Source organism: Protopterus annectens, chromosome 13.part0, assembly GCF_019279795.1.
Source record: "Protopterus annectens isolate FY-2018-M chromosome 13.part0, PAN1.0, whole genome shotgun sequence".
Lineage (NCBI taxonomy): Eukaryota > Metazoa > Chordata > Ceratodontiformes > Protopteridae > Protopterus > Protopterus annectens.
In genome coordinates this window covers 1189182715-1189196344 of record NC_056747.1, presented here as the reverse complement: position 1 = coordinate 1189196344, position 13630 = coordinate 1189182715, and the positions used below count along the sequence as shown (strand labels likewise).

Sequence of the window (13630 nt, the reverse complement as noted above, 5' to 3'; positions counted from 1 at the left end):
AGTACATGCTAACACAGAAGGTTTCTGGCTAACGAAGTTCGTAGATGACTGCAAACTAGGAGCCATAACTGAGTCCCCAAACGATGTGGACATCCTACAGAAGGGCTTCACTGAGACAGATGCCTGGTGTCAGAGCCATGGCCTCAAGCTCAATGCCAAAAAGTGCATTGTCATCCCCTTTGGTAAAAAACTCTGTACCCATGAACTACCACATAGGCGGCAGTCTACTTAACACCGAAAGTGTGATAAGAGACCTTGGGACCCAGGTGGACAGTAGTCTCTCCTTTGATAATCACATCGCCACAGTGGTCAGGAAATCATTCTACATGGCACATCTCATCACAAAAGAGTTCTCATCCAGGAAAAAAGAGGTAATTGTTCCCCCTTTACTCATCAAACATTAGACCCATTATAGAGTACACCACCCCTTTTGGTATGTACCTTACAAGACATCTACAATAAATGGAAAGGCCGCAGAAGAACCTCACAAAGAGGATTTCCAGCGTCAAACAGATGCCCTATGCTGACCATCTCAAAAAAAAACAGCTTTACTCTGTCGCATATCGCCTACTCTGCCTAACATACAAAGCTATGTCAAACCCAGAGCTGTTGGGCATGCTCCACCTAAAGAAATCCCAGTCCCTCCAAGCTACACGCTTTAGGGATCTAAACCTTGTCACCACAATAAACAGAACATGCTGGAGGGATAGATTCCTGTCCCAGAGACTTCCCATACTCTGGAACAAGCTACCCATCTATATCAAACAAAGCTCCTCATTAGCACTCTTCAAGAAAAATCTTGATGAGTGGATGGGAAATAGGAAATTCCGCCCGGGGATCACTTCTGTGGCTCTGCTTGACAGGGGCACAGGAAAATAATTTTCTTGGGTGGCGAAAGCCAGGGAACTTTGTTGGCTATGGTTATTTAGGCCCTTGGGCCAATAGCCTAATACCTACTTATGAACCTATGAACATAAATATTTTATAATGTATATTGTTTAATACTACTCGTCTCCAGTTTCTAATGTCTTCCTTCTTCTCCTTCTTCTATATAAATTTCATGGCTACCATACATTTCTTTTTAATTTATCCCTTTTTTAACCATTCATTCAAAACCTCTACAAAATAAACTTTTTGCTAATTTTTCATATTATAGTACATATGATACTCAGTTCCATCTAATCCTGTAGCCTTCTCCATATACGAGTCCTTTAAAATTTCATTGAGCTCTCCTATATTTATATTCTATTCCATAATCTCATTCTCTTCTTTACTTATTTTCCTCCCATATTTGTTTCTCTTTTATCTCTGTCTTCTTAAATGTGTTTTTATATACTGCTTCATTACCTTAAATATTTCTTTTTGTGTATTTATATTTTTTCCTTGATTGGTTTCCAATTCTCTCATTATCCTCTCATGTTCTTCACCATTTTACTCAAATATGGAGCTACTTCTTTTTTTCCTTTGTGAAAAATACCTTTGTTTATATAGCATTTTCTTAATCTTCTCTTGATTTATTTCATAGATTTCCTTTTCCTTTTTATAAAAGTTATTATTTCATAATATTTCTCTGAATACTGTTTGACTTAACTTATTTCTTAATAATTATCTAAATACTGTTTGACTTAACAACCTATATATTTGTTTTTTTTCTTTTTCATTGCTTGACATTCTTTTTATACTTCCCTTTAAAACTTAACCACTAATCAGTGCAATTTTTCTAAAATATTCTCATTTCTACATGGTCTTTCCATAATTGGTCAGCTTCTTTTTGCTCCTCTTCATTAATATTTTTTCATTCAATCTTTAATACATTTGCCTATCCTTATGGATTCTTTCTTTTCTTTTACTTCTACCCATACAGCCAAATGGTCTAAGAAACCTGTTTCCTTTGTTCCTCTTTTTATAATTTTCAAAGTATCAGAAATTATAAAATAATCAATTTCTGTTTTAATTTCATTTCTTTTATACTTCCAGTGTACATTATCCCTTATATATAACTTTCCACTTTTCATTATTTCATAAACTGTTTTAACATCATTCTCTTCTTTATTTCTTTTCCTCAAATCACAATTAAAATCTCCTACCAATATTATTTCCATATTTACTCCCACATAATTTAAGATTTTTTTGAATATTTTTCTCTCTTCCTTCTTTAGTAACATATGCATATAATGGAATAATTCTGTATACATGCTTCTTATATCTTATATATAACACTGTTATTCTGCCTAGCTCTGCTAAAGTATAAATCTAAGACTTTAACTGTTTCATTACATAATACAGAAATTCCTGAACGTATCTTTTTCCCAAGTTCCATACAATTTTCCCAGCCCATAGGTTTTCCATCTGATTCCTTACATCCTCCATTAAGATTATTGTATCCTCTATGATAATTACACGCATGTCAAGTAACATACACCACTCCAATACACCTAACCTTCTTTTAACATTTTTTTACACTATTAACATTTATTGATAAGACTCACAAGTTCTTCCAGACGTATTATATTTGTATCTTACCCCTTATCTTCCTTTTTATTTTCTTTCATAATCACACTATTATAGGTTCATAGGTAGGTACTAGGCTATCTGCCCGAGAGCATTTATAAGCCTAGCCAGAGTGTGTCGGCTTTTGCCACCCCATCGATTAATTAACTGATCCTCTGTCAAGCAGAGACAATGAAGTGATCCCAGGGGTGTATTTTCTGTTACTCATCCATTCGTCAAGGTTTCTCTTGAAGAGTATTAGTGAGAGCCTCTGCCTGATGTAATTTGGAATTTTGTTCCAAAGCATGGGGAGTCTCTGTGACAGGAATCAATCCCTCCAGCATGTTCTATTTATTGTTGTGGCGAGGTTTAGCTCACTAGAGTGTGTGGCTCACAGTGACTTGAATTTCTTTAGGTGGAGCATGTCCATCAACTCTGAGTTGGACATGGCTTTGTAAGTCAGGCAGATATCACCTCTGTGTAAGCGATATGCCACTGAGTACAGCTGGAGTTTTTTCAGTTGGGCTGTATAGGGCATATGTTTGAGACCAGTAATCCTCTTGGTGAGGTACTTTTGTGGTCTTTCCAGCTGTTGAAAGTGTCTAGTGAAGAACATCCCAAATGGGGCATTGTACTCTATGATGGGTCTAATGAGTGACGAGTAGAGGGGCACTATAACCTCTTTATTTCTAGATGTGAACCCTTTAGTAATTAGATGGGCCACATAGAAGGATTTCCTAACTAGTTTGGCAATATGCCAAAGGAGAGATTACTATTTACCTGTGGTAATTCGTGGGTGTTTTGTTTTTCCCAAACAGGATGACTATGCTTTTTTTGGCATTTAGCTTGAGGCCATGACTTTGACACCAGGTATCTGTCTCAGTAAGGCCCTTTTGGAGGATGTCCATGTCAGCCGGAGAGTCAATTATGGCTCCCAATTTGCAGTCATCGGCGAACTTGGCTAGTCATAGTCCTCCTGTGTTTGCCTGTACTTCTGAGAAGTATATGCCGAACTGTAGGTGTCCCAGGACCGAGCCTTGTGGGACACCACTTGTGACTGGTTTAGAGTCGGACCTGGAGCCCGCTATTCTTACCGTGTGAGTTCTATCTGTAAGCCAGTTGGCAACCCATCTCGTGACGTAGGGGTTTATGTTCAGGTTGGTGAGTTTTTCTGTAATACCCGAGTGGGGAATGGTGTCAAAAGCCTTGGCGAGATCAAGGTAGGCTGTGTGAACCACCTTTCCCTCATCTATGGCCTTGGTGACTGTCTCGAAGAAGTCAACCAGGTTTAGTAGGCATGATCTGCCCTTAACAAAGCTGAACTGGGTCAGGTCAAGTGTTTGGAGGTTCCCAATGTCTTTGTTAATGAGTTCCATGATGATGCGCTCCATAGCCTTGCAGACCAGGCTAGTCAGGCTTATGGGGCGATAGTTACCAGGGTCAGTTGTGGCCCCTCCTTTGTGGAGAGGAATAACCATTGCTGTGTGCCATTCTATGGGCACATAGCCTGTGGAGGTTGAACAGCATGTTTAGGTGAGGGGTTAGTTCGTTATGTAGTTCGTGCAAGATGCAGCCTGGGACACCATCTGGTCCCATTGATGCTGTGTTTTTGGCTTTTGAAAGGGCTGTTTTCACCTGTGCATCTGTGATTTTTGGGACACTACACTTTTCCGGTATTGTTGTGGGCCCTTTTGGAGGTGAGAGGGGGGTGAAGTTTGCACTGAATCTATCTGCCAGGACGTTGGCAATATCAGTAGGTTCAGTACATTTTGTGCTATTTTGCACTAGTTCAGTGCATATCTGCAAGTTGCCACTTAAGATTCCTAACATAGCTAAAGAAGGCTTTGTGGTTATCTTTTGAATCCTTATTTTTCTTTCGAAGTTAGCCTTGGGTGATTTCATGAGTTTCTTACTGATACTGATCAGTGATGTCTTTCCTTCTTGGGATTTGCTTTTTTTCTGAACTAATTTCCTCCTTCTGTTGTATAGCCTGTTTATTGCAGGGGTCCACCAAACTGGTTTCCTTCTCTTAGGGGAGTGAGTCTTGGTTTTGCTAGGGATGGCACAATCCATGCATCCTTGTAGGTGCTCATAAAGTGCATTTGTAAAGGTTTCTGCATCTTGGGAAGTGTTATCCTTTAGTGTGGGGGGCTGTGAAACTTACCACCTCTGTCTTAAGTAAGGTGAAGTTTGCTTTAGAAAAGTTTTTTACTGTGATTTCCTTAGTTGGGGGTGGTGGCGGGGTATGGACATCCAGAGTGATTAGTTAAAGGTCTGATCTAATCAGTTACGGGTTGACCTCCGGTGTGGAACACCTGTCACCCATGTTGGCGATGACCAGGTCCAATATGTTTTCACCTCTGGTAGGGGAGTTTACCAGCTGATCCAGAGTGTTTGAGTTGATGAATTCCAGGAAGCACTGGGCCTGGGAATTTGCACTCGAGTTGTTTTCCCAGTGAATGGTAGGGTAATTGAAATTGCCCAATATCAGGGTGTTTGGTATGACCTTCATGTTTTTCAGTGTCTCCAGAAAGGTGGAATGGTGGTCCTGGGTCATGGAGGGTCATCTGTAGCAGGCCACAATTTGTACTGCAGATTTGCCCGATGTTAGTTGCACATGGATGATCTCAGAGGTATCATGCTACGCCACTAACCTGGAGGTGTAGGTATCCTTGATGAATATGGATACACCCCCTCCTTTTGTGTTTCGGTCCATGTTCTGTGGCCGAAACGTGTGGTATGAGTTGTAGCCCGGCAGTGCTGGGGTGGTCTCTGGAGCCTTGAACCAGGTTTAAGTTACTGCACAGATGTCGATGTTCTCCATACTGAGGAGTGCTTTGGGTGCGTGCATTTTGAGATTTAAACTCCTGGCGTTGAGTAGCATAGCCCTCAGTTTTTTGTTAACTGTGCTGTTTACGGAGGTGGGTTTGACTTTTGAGCCTTGCCTAAAAAAGGCACTATGGGGGCAGCAAGAGCCTTGGTCAGTATTCAAAAGCCTAGGGGTGACAGGTGCAAGCTGTCTCTTGCGAAGCAACGTGGCTTGTCGAGCATGTTGTCCCAGGCTGACAGACACTGGATCCCCTTTGAATGACACCAGAAGCTTACCCAATTGTTGAAATTGATCATTTTTTCTTTATACTGAGGTATCATTCTTGGTGAGGGCAGGATGCTACAGTGGGTCAGGGTCATACCAGCCTGGGCTACATGATCAGAGAGCTCTTCCATGTCTCTTTTCATGTAGTCCAAGGAGGTACATCTCAGGTCATTCACACCAACATGAACAATGAAAGAGCCATACTTGTACTTGTTCTAGAGTGACCTGAGTGCTTGTGTTATGTGGCGGATTCTGGCTCCCGACAGGCAGCTAACAGTAACCTTCTGCTTGTCCAGCCTAGGGAGTGGGACGTCAGTGTGCCTGTCTATAGAGTCACCTATTACTAGTGTGCTAGGTATGTTATTTCGCCTTAAGGGCTGTGATTGTGTGGCACACTGATCTTGTGTTGTATGTGTTGTCTGGTTTGTGACGGAAAGTGCAGGTTGTTTGGGTGTCTGCTTTGGAGGTCCCTGATGTTTTTGCAGGTTTTTATTTAGAGCCTCTGAGTATGATTTTGTGTATTTATGTGTATTTTTTGCCAGTGCTGTTTTAGTAGGTCTGTGTGTGGCTGGAGGTGTGCAAGTGTTAACCTTCTCCTCTTGACTGTCTGTTCCAGTCTTGGGTGGAGACAGCTTAGCTTCCAGTTTGGCTGTATAATTGCATCTCTCGCATATGTCAGTGTTTTGGGGTAGGAGGAGAGGGTTGTCTGTGTACATGAGGCAGTTGTAATATTGCCTCAGGATACCCAGATTCACCAGCTGGACTGGAGAGTGCACCTGAAGTTGCTCTTTGGTCATGCCTGAATAGTAGGGTGAGCTGCTTAGTCGCTTGGTTGGTGAGGGGTGGATAAAGAGCCTTGCCCTGCTGGGCAATCAGTGTCAGGGCATATTAGTGCTTGCTGTTAGGTCTGAGCAAATGCTGGGCTGTAAGATGCTTTTTGAGTGCTTAGGTTGAGAGTTAGACTAGTTTCAAGGGAAAACCTGAAGAGGAGACTTAGTGGAGCCGGGAATAATTTAATCGTAGCTAACCGGCACTGCCCGGTGCACAAAACCGTGCAAACGCGGGTTTTATAGTAGGGAAATGAAAGAGATAGAAATTACCCCAAAATGGCCAATAAACTACTAACTTCTGGGCTGGAACCACTCCTCCAGGGACAGATAGGTTGCTCAAAGCTCCCCTCTCTCAAAGGTGAACAGAGAAACTTCCTTCTATCCAAGTAAGGTATGGGCAACTCAGAAACTAGTATCACCGCCCTGAATTCAGCACTAGCCTGAAAACTGGACTATACTAGCTTAGAAAGGTGGGAAAGAAGGATTTTTTTTGTTTTTTTTTTTTGTTTTTTTGAAAAGATAAGGCAAAAACAGTAAAAAATACACTTAAAACAGCTTTAATTATTATTATTATAATTAAAAATATAATTATATTTTTATTTGCTGTCTTTCACTCTTCTCCCTACTGAATTTCTTTTAGCTCTTATTATTTTCCAGTTACTATCTTCCTGTTCTCTAGTTTGCAGTACTAATTCCTCACCTTGATTATTTTCATTTTCTTTATACTTTGTGCTTTTATTTTCTTGTATGTTTTGTTTTTCATGTCCATGTTTATCATTTTCTGTACATCATGTACGTTACTAGGTCTGCTCTTTTTGCTTAACACGTAGTTGTTCATCACAATTAATTAAGTCGTGCCATTTTACTTCATTTTTTACACATTTCTTTGCTTCATGTCACACTTTTCCACAAATAAAAACATCTTCTTTTATCACAATTGCTTATTAAATTATCAGTTTTCCACAAAAAAGTTTTCTTCTGTCCCTTATATATTACATAACCTCTATTTCCTTCAACAGATATTACACTTGAAATATGTACAATATTATCTTTTTCCATCTCCAAAATAATCTCACAATCCTACCCCAGTAGTCCATAAGCCTCTCAACATGCATTTTTGTAGCATCCATCACTTCCTTGCATATAGTTTTTAAACAGCCTTTCAACGCTTCCTTATCTACCTCCATTTGAAATTGTATAGTAATTCTCTTTTTAGTCTTTCTATTAAAAGTCTGTACCACATAAGAATTCTATGGATTACAGTCTTTCTCTTTTTCAACTCCCTATAAGAAAGTTTCCAAGTATTGCCCAGTTTCAAATATAATGTCACAAAAAGTCTCTCTATTAAGGTGAATAAAGGCTCTTACCTCATTAGATGATATTCCCAAGGCTGCAGTAACTGTGTCCCGTACCTTATATCGTTCAAGTTATTTTTCTTCCTTACTGCTGAGATGTACAGCAAACTTCTTCTTCATGACTTCTCTTCTTCTCTTGTTTATTTCTTGCTTTCTTTCAGTCAGTGTATATGATTTTTTACCATGTATAGTTTTTTTTCACTTCTTCCTCCTAGATTCTATCTATAATGTTGCCCCAAGATGCCGCCAATTCACTTTCTGATTCACTCTGCATAATCATCTCCTTAAGATAATCATCCGGCAACCCTCCCGACTAGAGGGTTGTAACAACACAGTCTTGTGTTAACTCAAAAAAAAAAAGAGTACATTGAAATAGATCCTCTGAATCTTCTACACTTTCTTCCAACTTCTTTGATAGCTCTTTAAAAGGCTCAACTGCCTTTTCTAATACTTCTGACCCTCCGTTATTTCTTGCAAGTGCCTCTTTAACTTCCAACTCCATCTCCAACACAAACAATGCCTCCACTGACCGGCTATTAGCATTCAATTCAGCAACATCTCCTCCTCGGACCTCCATGCTTATTCTCACCAGCTTCCTGATTCTCTGGGCCACCTTCATGCCTGGGACAGGAAACAGGAAGTGCAGCTGTAAACAATGTCTCCGTACATGAAAAAGTAGGGGAAGTTCCCTGATGCCTTGGCCACATTTCCAAAAGTAGTAGAAATAATACCCTAGTATTCTAAGTAAATGTATCACTGTTTACCTCTTTGAAGTCATGCATTAGTCTTCTTCTGAGTCTATAAAAGATTTGACCACCGATGGGAAGAAAATATTGAAAAGCATAGAGCATAACATCCTAAACTTGAACTTCCCTGGTCTGCATTAATTTACTGCTGCCAAAAAGTAAGCTCATTCTCAACACACATGGACCAAAAAAGCTATTTTCGAAAACAAAACAAAAAGAACCCAAAATTTGTGAATGTGCAAACAAAACTACTAATAAAGCAACAAAGCAAGGCAAAATGTATCCATGAAAGACAGAGTTAAGAAGGATATCCCTGAAGCCTAGAGGGATGCAGAATGTGTCCTGTATGTTAAGACCTACAGAACTGTTTTCTATTGAACTGTTGGAAATACCTGCTGAAGTGGATAACAGGACTTAAGCTTTTTCTAAGACATTTTATGAATATGGAAGGACAAAAGCTGTTAAGCTCGACTGTTTATTTACTTTGGGTAAAGTTTGGATTTGGACTAAACAATCCAAATTTGATACCTACTTGTTGCTTCTTGTTCCTACCATAATGTGCATTATTTTTTGGATTTATTAGTATTTTCAAAAAAAATACTGTTTTTCTTCTATTTTCTATGCAGTGACAGGCCTCCAGAGTAAAGGGAGAGGGGTTCTGATCCTTTAGCACAAATGTGTTGAATCTCACCAAAATATGACAAGGTTACCTGGCTTTGACCACTGATCCTGGCCAAAATACCCTGTGTCTTCTCTCTGTTTTAGTATAGTTTGCCTACAAACCAGTTCACGCCACCAACCTTTCTTTCATATATAAAACTGACAATCTATCCCTTCTTTCTCTGGGACTCCAATCACATGAATGTTTTCTTGTGGGGTTGTTCTTCTTGATTAATTCTGTTCCAGCTTCTCCTTTAGACTTCTGAAATGCTCCTTAAATGCTTTATTGTCTGGTTTTTTTTTAATTTCTCCACATATTTAGGGTTTCTAATATTATGATAGGAATGGACCACATTCCTGAGCCAGTGTGCAGTTAAACTTTATGAAATGAATATTGCATCAGTCTTTGATATTTGCCAAGAGGGAATGGATAAGGTAAAGCACCTACAGTATACCTAGCATTGCATCTTTCTAGAGTTCATAGGGTGTTGCATGCATTGGTAGCACATTTTTAGTATTCTGTTGCTCCTGCTACTACTCAAACTATCTGGGTGTCTTTCTTCTGTATCCCCCTAGTATTTTACCACTTTATGTCTGTCAGTACACAGGACACTATAATCGCTAGGTGTCTCCATCTCAGTGATCAAGGTTACTTTTGTCCTCTTTTCTTTAACTTAATCTAATTTTAGTGCTTCAACTTTATTAACTGTTGGTAAAACTGCAGTAGTGTTGTCGCCTCACAGTTAGACGTTGCCCGTTCGATTCTCAGTTAGAGTGTCTTCTGTGTGTCGACATGCGTGAATGGGCATTCCTTCATTGAAGGTTGTGCGTTAGGCCAATCATTAGCGGACCGGAGTTCCGCTGTGGCGACCCCTAACCGGGAAAAGCCGAAAGACACAAACAAAACTTTATTAACTGTTGGTACTTAATAATCCATGTGATCAAAACTTTTTAATTTCCAGTATTTTTTTTTATTCCAATGCTTCCTAGCTACCTGTATTTTGTAGTATTTGCACATTCCCCACATTATTGTGCCTTTCAATATACAAGCCCTCAGCCATGAGTATATTGCAACAAGCAAAAAAATATGCAACTATTTTTAGTTCGTTTGTATCGCCAAGACGGTGTTAAAAAACAATAAGTATCTCATCAACTTCAGTATCTGTTTTGAATGGGGCATTTATAAAATCATCTAACTATTAACCTTTTGAATTTCAGACAGAATTTGCACTAGCATTACCTTTATCTTGCCACTGAATTCAATTAATTCCCACATTTCACTGAGGGCAGCAGCTTCCTTCTTTCCATTCATTCATTGTGTGGTCAACTAATGCGCCATTATTTCTGCAGCGTTTTGTACCATTACCTAATTTGTTTTCTGTTTCTTGCCTCCTTTCACCCTGAATGCAAAACAAGTTATAACTCTTTACCCTTTCCATTGACTTCCAACAGAAATTACACCAACTTTTTGGTCAACTGCTTACAGCTTCATGCTGAGATCCCTTTCTACAACTATGTTTGACAATGAACGTGGTAGCTTTGGGGATGGTGTCATTTCAATGTGCTTGCCAGAAGGTATAGTGTGGGGTAAACCACACAGTTTGTTTTTGTCAAAGGGAGATCATGCCTGTTAAACTTGGTCGACTTCTTTGAAACAATCACCAAAGCCATGGACGAGAGGAAGATAGTTGACACTGCCTACCTTGACCTAGCCAAAGCCTTTGACACTATTCCCTATTCGGGCAAAATAGATAAACTCTCCCAGCTAGCCATCAACCCATATGTTACCAGATGGGTAGCTAACTGGCTCACTGACAGAACCCACTCAGTCAAAGTAGGGGAAGCCATCTCTAGTAGTAGACCCATAATGAGCAGTGTACCCCAAAGATTGGTCTTGGGGACTTTACTGTTTGGGATACACATTTATGAGGTGCAAGCCAAAACCAGTGGTCTGTGGTTAACCAAGTTTGCAGATGACTGCAAGCTGGGTGCTCACTTAAATTCCCCTAGTGATGTGAACATCCTCCAAGAGGGCCTTTCCCAAACTAGTGACTGGTGCCAGAAGCATGGCCTGAAACTGAATGCCAAGAAATGCATCATTATCCCCTTTGGGGAAAATGTCACCCCCAGTAATTATCACATTAATAACAACATACTAAACATGCAATCAGTCATGAGGGACTTGGGCACCCAGGTTGATAGCAACCTGACTTTTGACCACCACGTTGCCTCTGTTGTACGGAAAGCTTTCTACATGGCCCACCTCATAAATAAGGGTATTCCATCCAGGAACAAGGAGGTCATAACATCCCTGTACTCCTCTCTTATCAGACCTATTATCGAGTACAGTGCCCCCTTCAGCATGTACCTTGCCAAGCACATGCAGCAGTTGGAGAGACCACAGAGGTTCCTGACCAGGAAAATCAAGGTTCTCAAACACCTATCCTATACATTTTTTTCACCACAAACACAGGCCAAGTGAATGAAAACAAATACTTTCCTTCTAAAATTCCCCCTTCTTTTATACATGCCAACTGTTTCCAATCAATCAATAAAACAATTTATCAATTACCTATTAACAATTAATAAAACTAACCTTATAACAAACCTTTCCAACTACATTCCTGATTCAAATCACTTGGAAAAAGAGTGTCAAACTTTAAAATAAACATTGTTTCCTTTTTTCTCCATATATTCTTGACATCTGATGGTGTTAATTTTTTTTGATACACCTGATCTAACACAGTTGCTTGCAATCCCTATGTTTCTCCAGTGATATTCATTAAAATGTGTTGCCACCAGACTTGTTTGCTTATTCTTTTTTACGTCTCTTACATGCTCTTTTAACCTTGTTGAAAAGCTCCTTTTACTCTCACCCTTGTAATATTGTCCACAAAGACATTTTAATCCATATATTATGCCCTCGCTCTCACAATTATAAAAGCCGTTTACCTGAAACCTTTTGCCATTTATATTTGTAAACTTCGTTACCACATATTCACATACCCCACATCTTCCACATGGAAATGTCCCCTTTAAAATAACTTCTTCACTTCTTTCCACTAGGGGCAGCTGAAACTTTCCGTATACTAGGAAATCTTTAATACTTCCGCCTTTCCTATATGAAATGCTTATTTTTCTATTTCCTAAGTAATTAAGATTTTTTAAGAACATTTACATATTTAGGAATATTTTTTTTAAAATATGTTAAGAAATACTTCCATTTTACAGACAATTTAATATTCATTTGTAAAGGGGGGAAAACGGAAGTAAAAGAATTTATAGCAAATGTACATGAAAATGAATTCAGAATAAATGTTGACGGTCTGCAAGTAAGGAACAAAGTAACAGATGTAACAATAGAAGGAACAATAGGGGGTAATCTAAGAACAAGAATACATAGAAAATTTGAAGATTCTAATCATATTTTACATGGACAGAGCTGCCACCCACTGCATATAATCAAGTCTATAGCCTACGGAGAACCTTTAAGGGTTAAAAGATTTTGTAATAACCAAGATGAAGCTAGTTTAGAAATAAATGAAACTTTTAAAAAGTTTTGTGAAAGAGGATATGAGGCAAAAGTAGTAAGGGAAGGAATGGATAAGGTAAATAAGCACTATGGACAGCGTAGAAATAAAGGGAGAAAAATAAATAAGATTATTTATGAAGAGAAACAACAGCTGGAAAGTATATATTTTGTGTCCACATATACCCCTTTTTCTGAAAAGTTAATAGGTCAGATTAAATACTATTGGAGCTTGTTGGAAAGAAATGTTAATTTCTTATGAAACAGAAAAAAAGGCATTTCATATAGGAAAGGCGGAAGTATTAAAGATTTCCTAGTATATGGAAAGTTTCAGCTGCCCCTAGTGGAAAGAAGTGAAGAAGTTATTTTAAAGGGGACATTTCCATGTGGAAGATGTGAGGTATGTGAATATGTGGTAACGGATTTTACAAATATAAATGGCAAAAGGTTTCAGGTAAAAGGCTTTTATAATTGTGAGAGCGAGGGCATAATATATGGATTAAAATGTCTTTGTGGACAATATTACAAGGGTGAGAGTAAAAGGAGCTTTTCAACAAGGTTAAAAGAGCATGTAAGAGACGTAAAAAAGAATAAGCAAACAAGTCTGGTGGCAACACATTTTAATGAATATCACTGGAGAAACATAGGGATTGCAAGCAACTGTGTTAGATCAGGTGTATCAAAAAAAATTAACACCATCAGATGTCAAGAATATATGGAGAAAAAAGGAAACAATGTTGATTTTAAAGTTTGACACTCTTTTTCCAAGAGGTTTGAATCAGGAATGTAGCTGGAGGTTTGTCATAATGTTAGTTTTATTAATTGTTAACAGATAATTGATACATTGTTTTAATGATTGATTGGAAAACAGTTGACATGTATAAAAGAAGGGATGAATTGTAGAAGGAAGGTATACTCTGAAAATG

General features: G+C 38.9%; 1 protein-coding gene across 1 annotated transcript in view; it reads right to left on the bottom strand.

Moving 5' to 3' along the window:
- The window catches only part of LOC122788034 (parathyroid hormone/parathyroid hormone-related peptide receptor-like), a 916427-nt gene extending 908081 nt beyond the window's left edge, over positions 1-8346 (bottom strand). Inside the window, exon 1 of the mRNA XM_044054954.1 lies at positions 8177-8346. Within this exon, the coding sequence (XP_043910889.1) occupies positions 8177-8346 (170 nt within the window). The remainder of the gene's footprint in view (positions 1-8176) is intronic.
- Positions 8347-13630: the final 5284 nt, after the last annotated feature.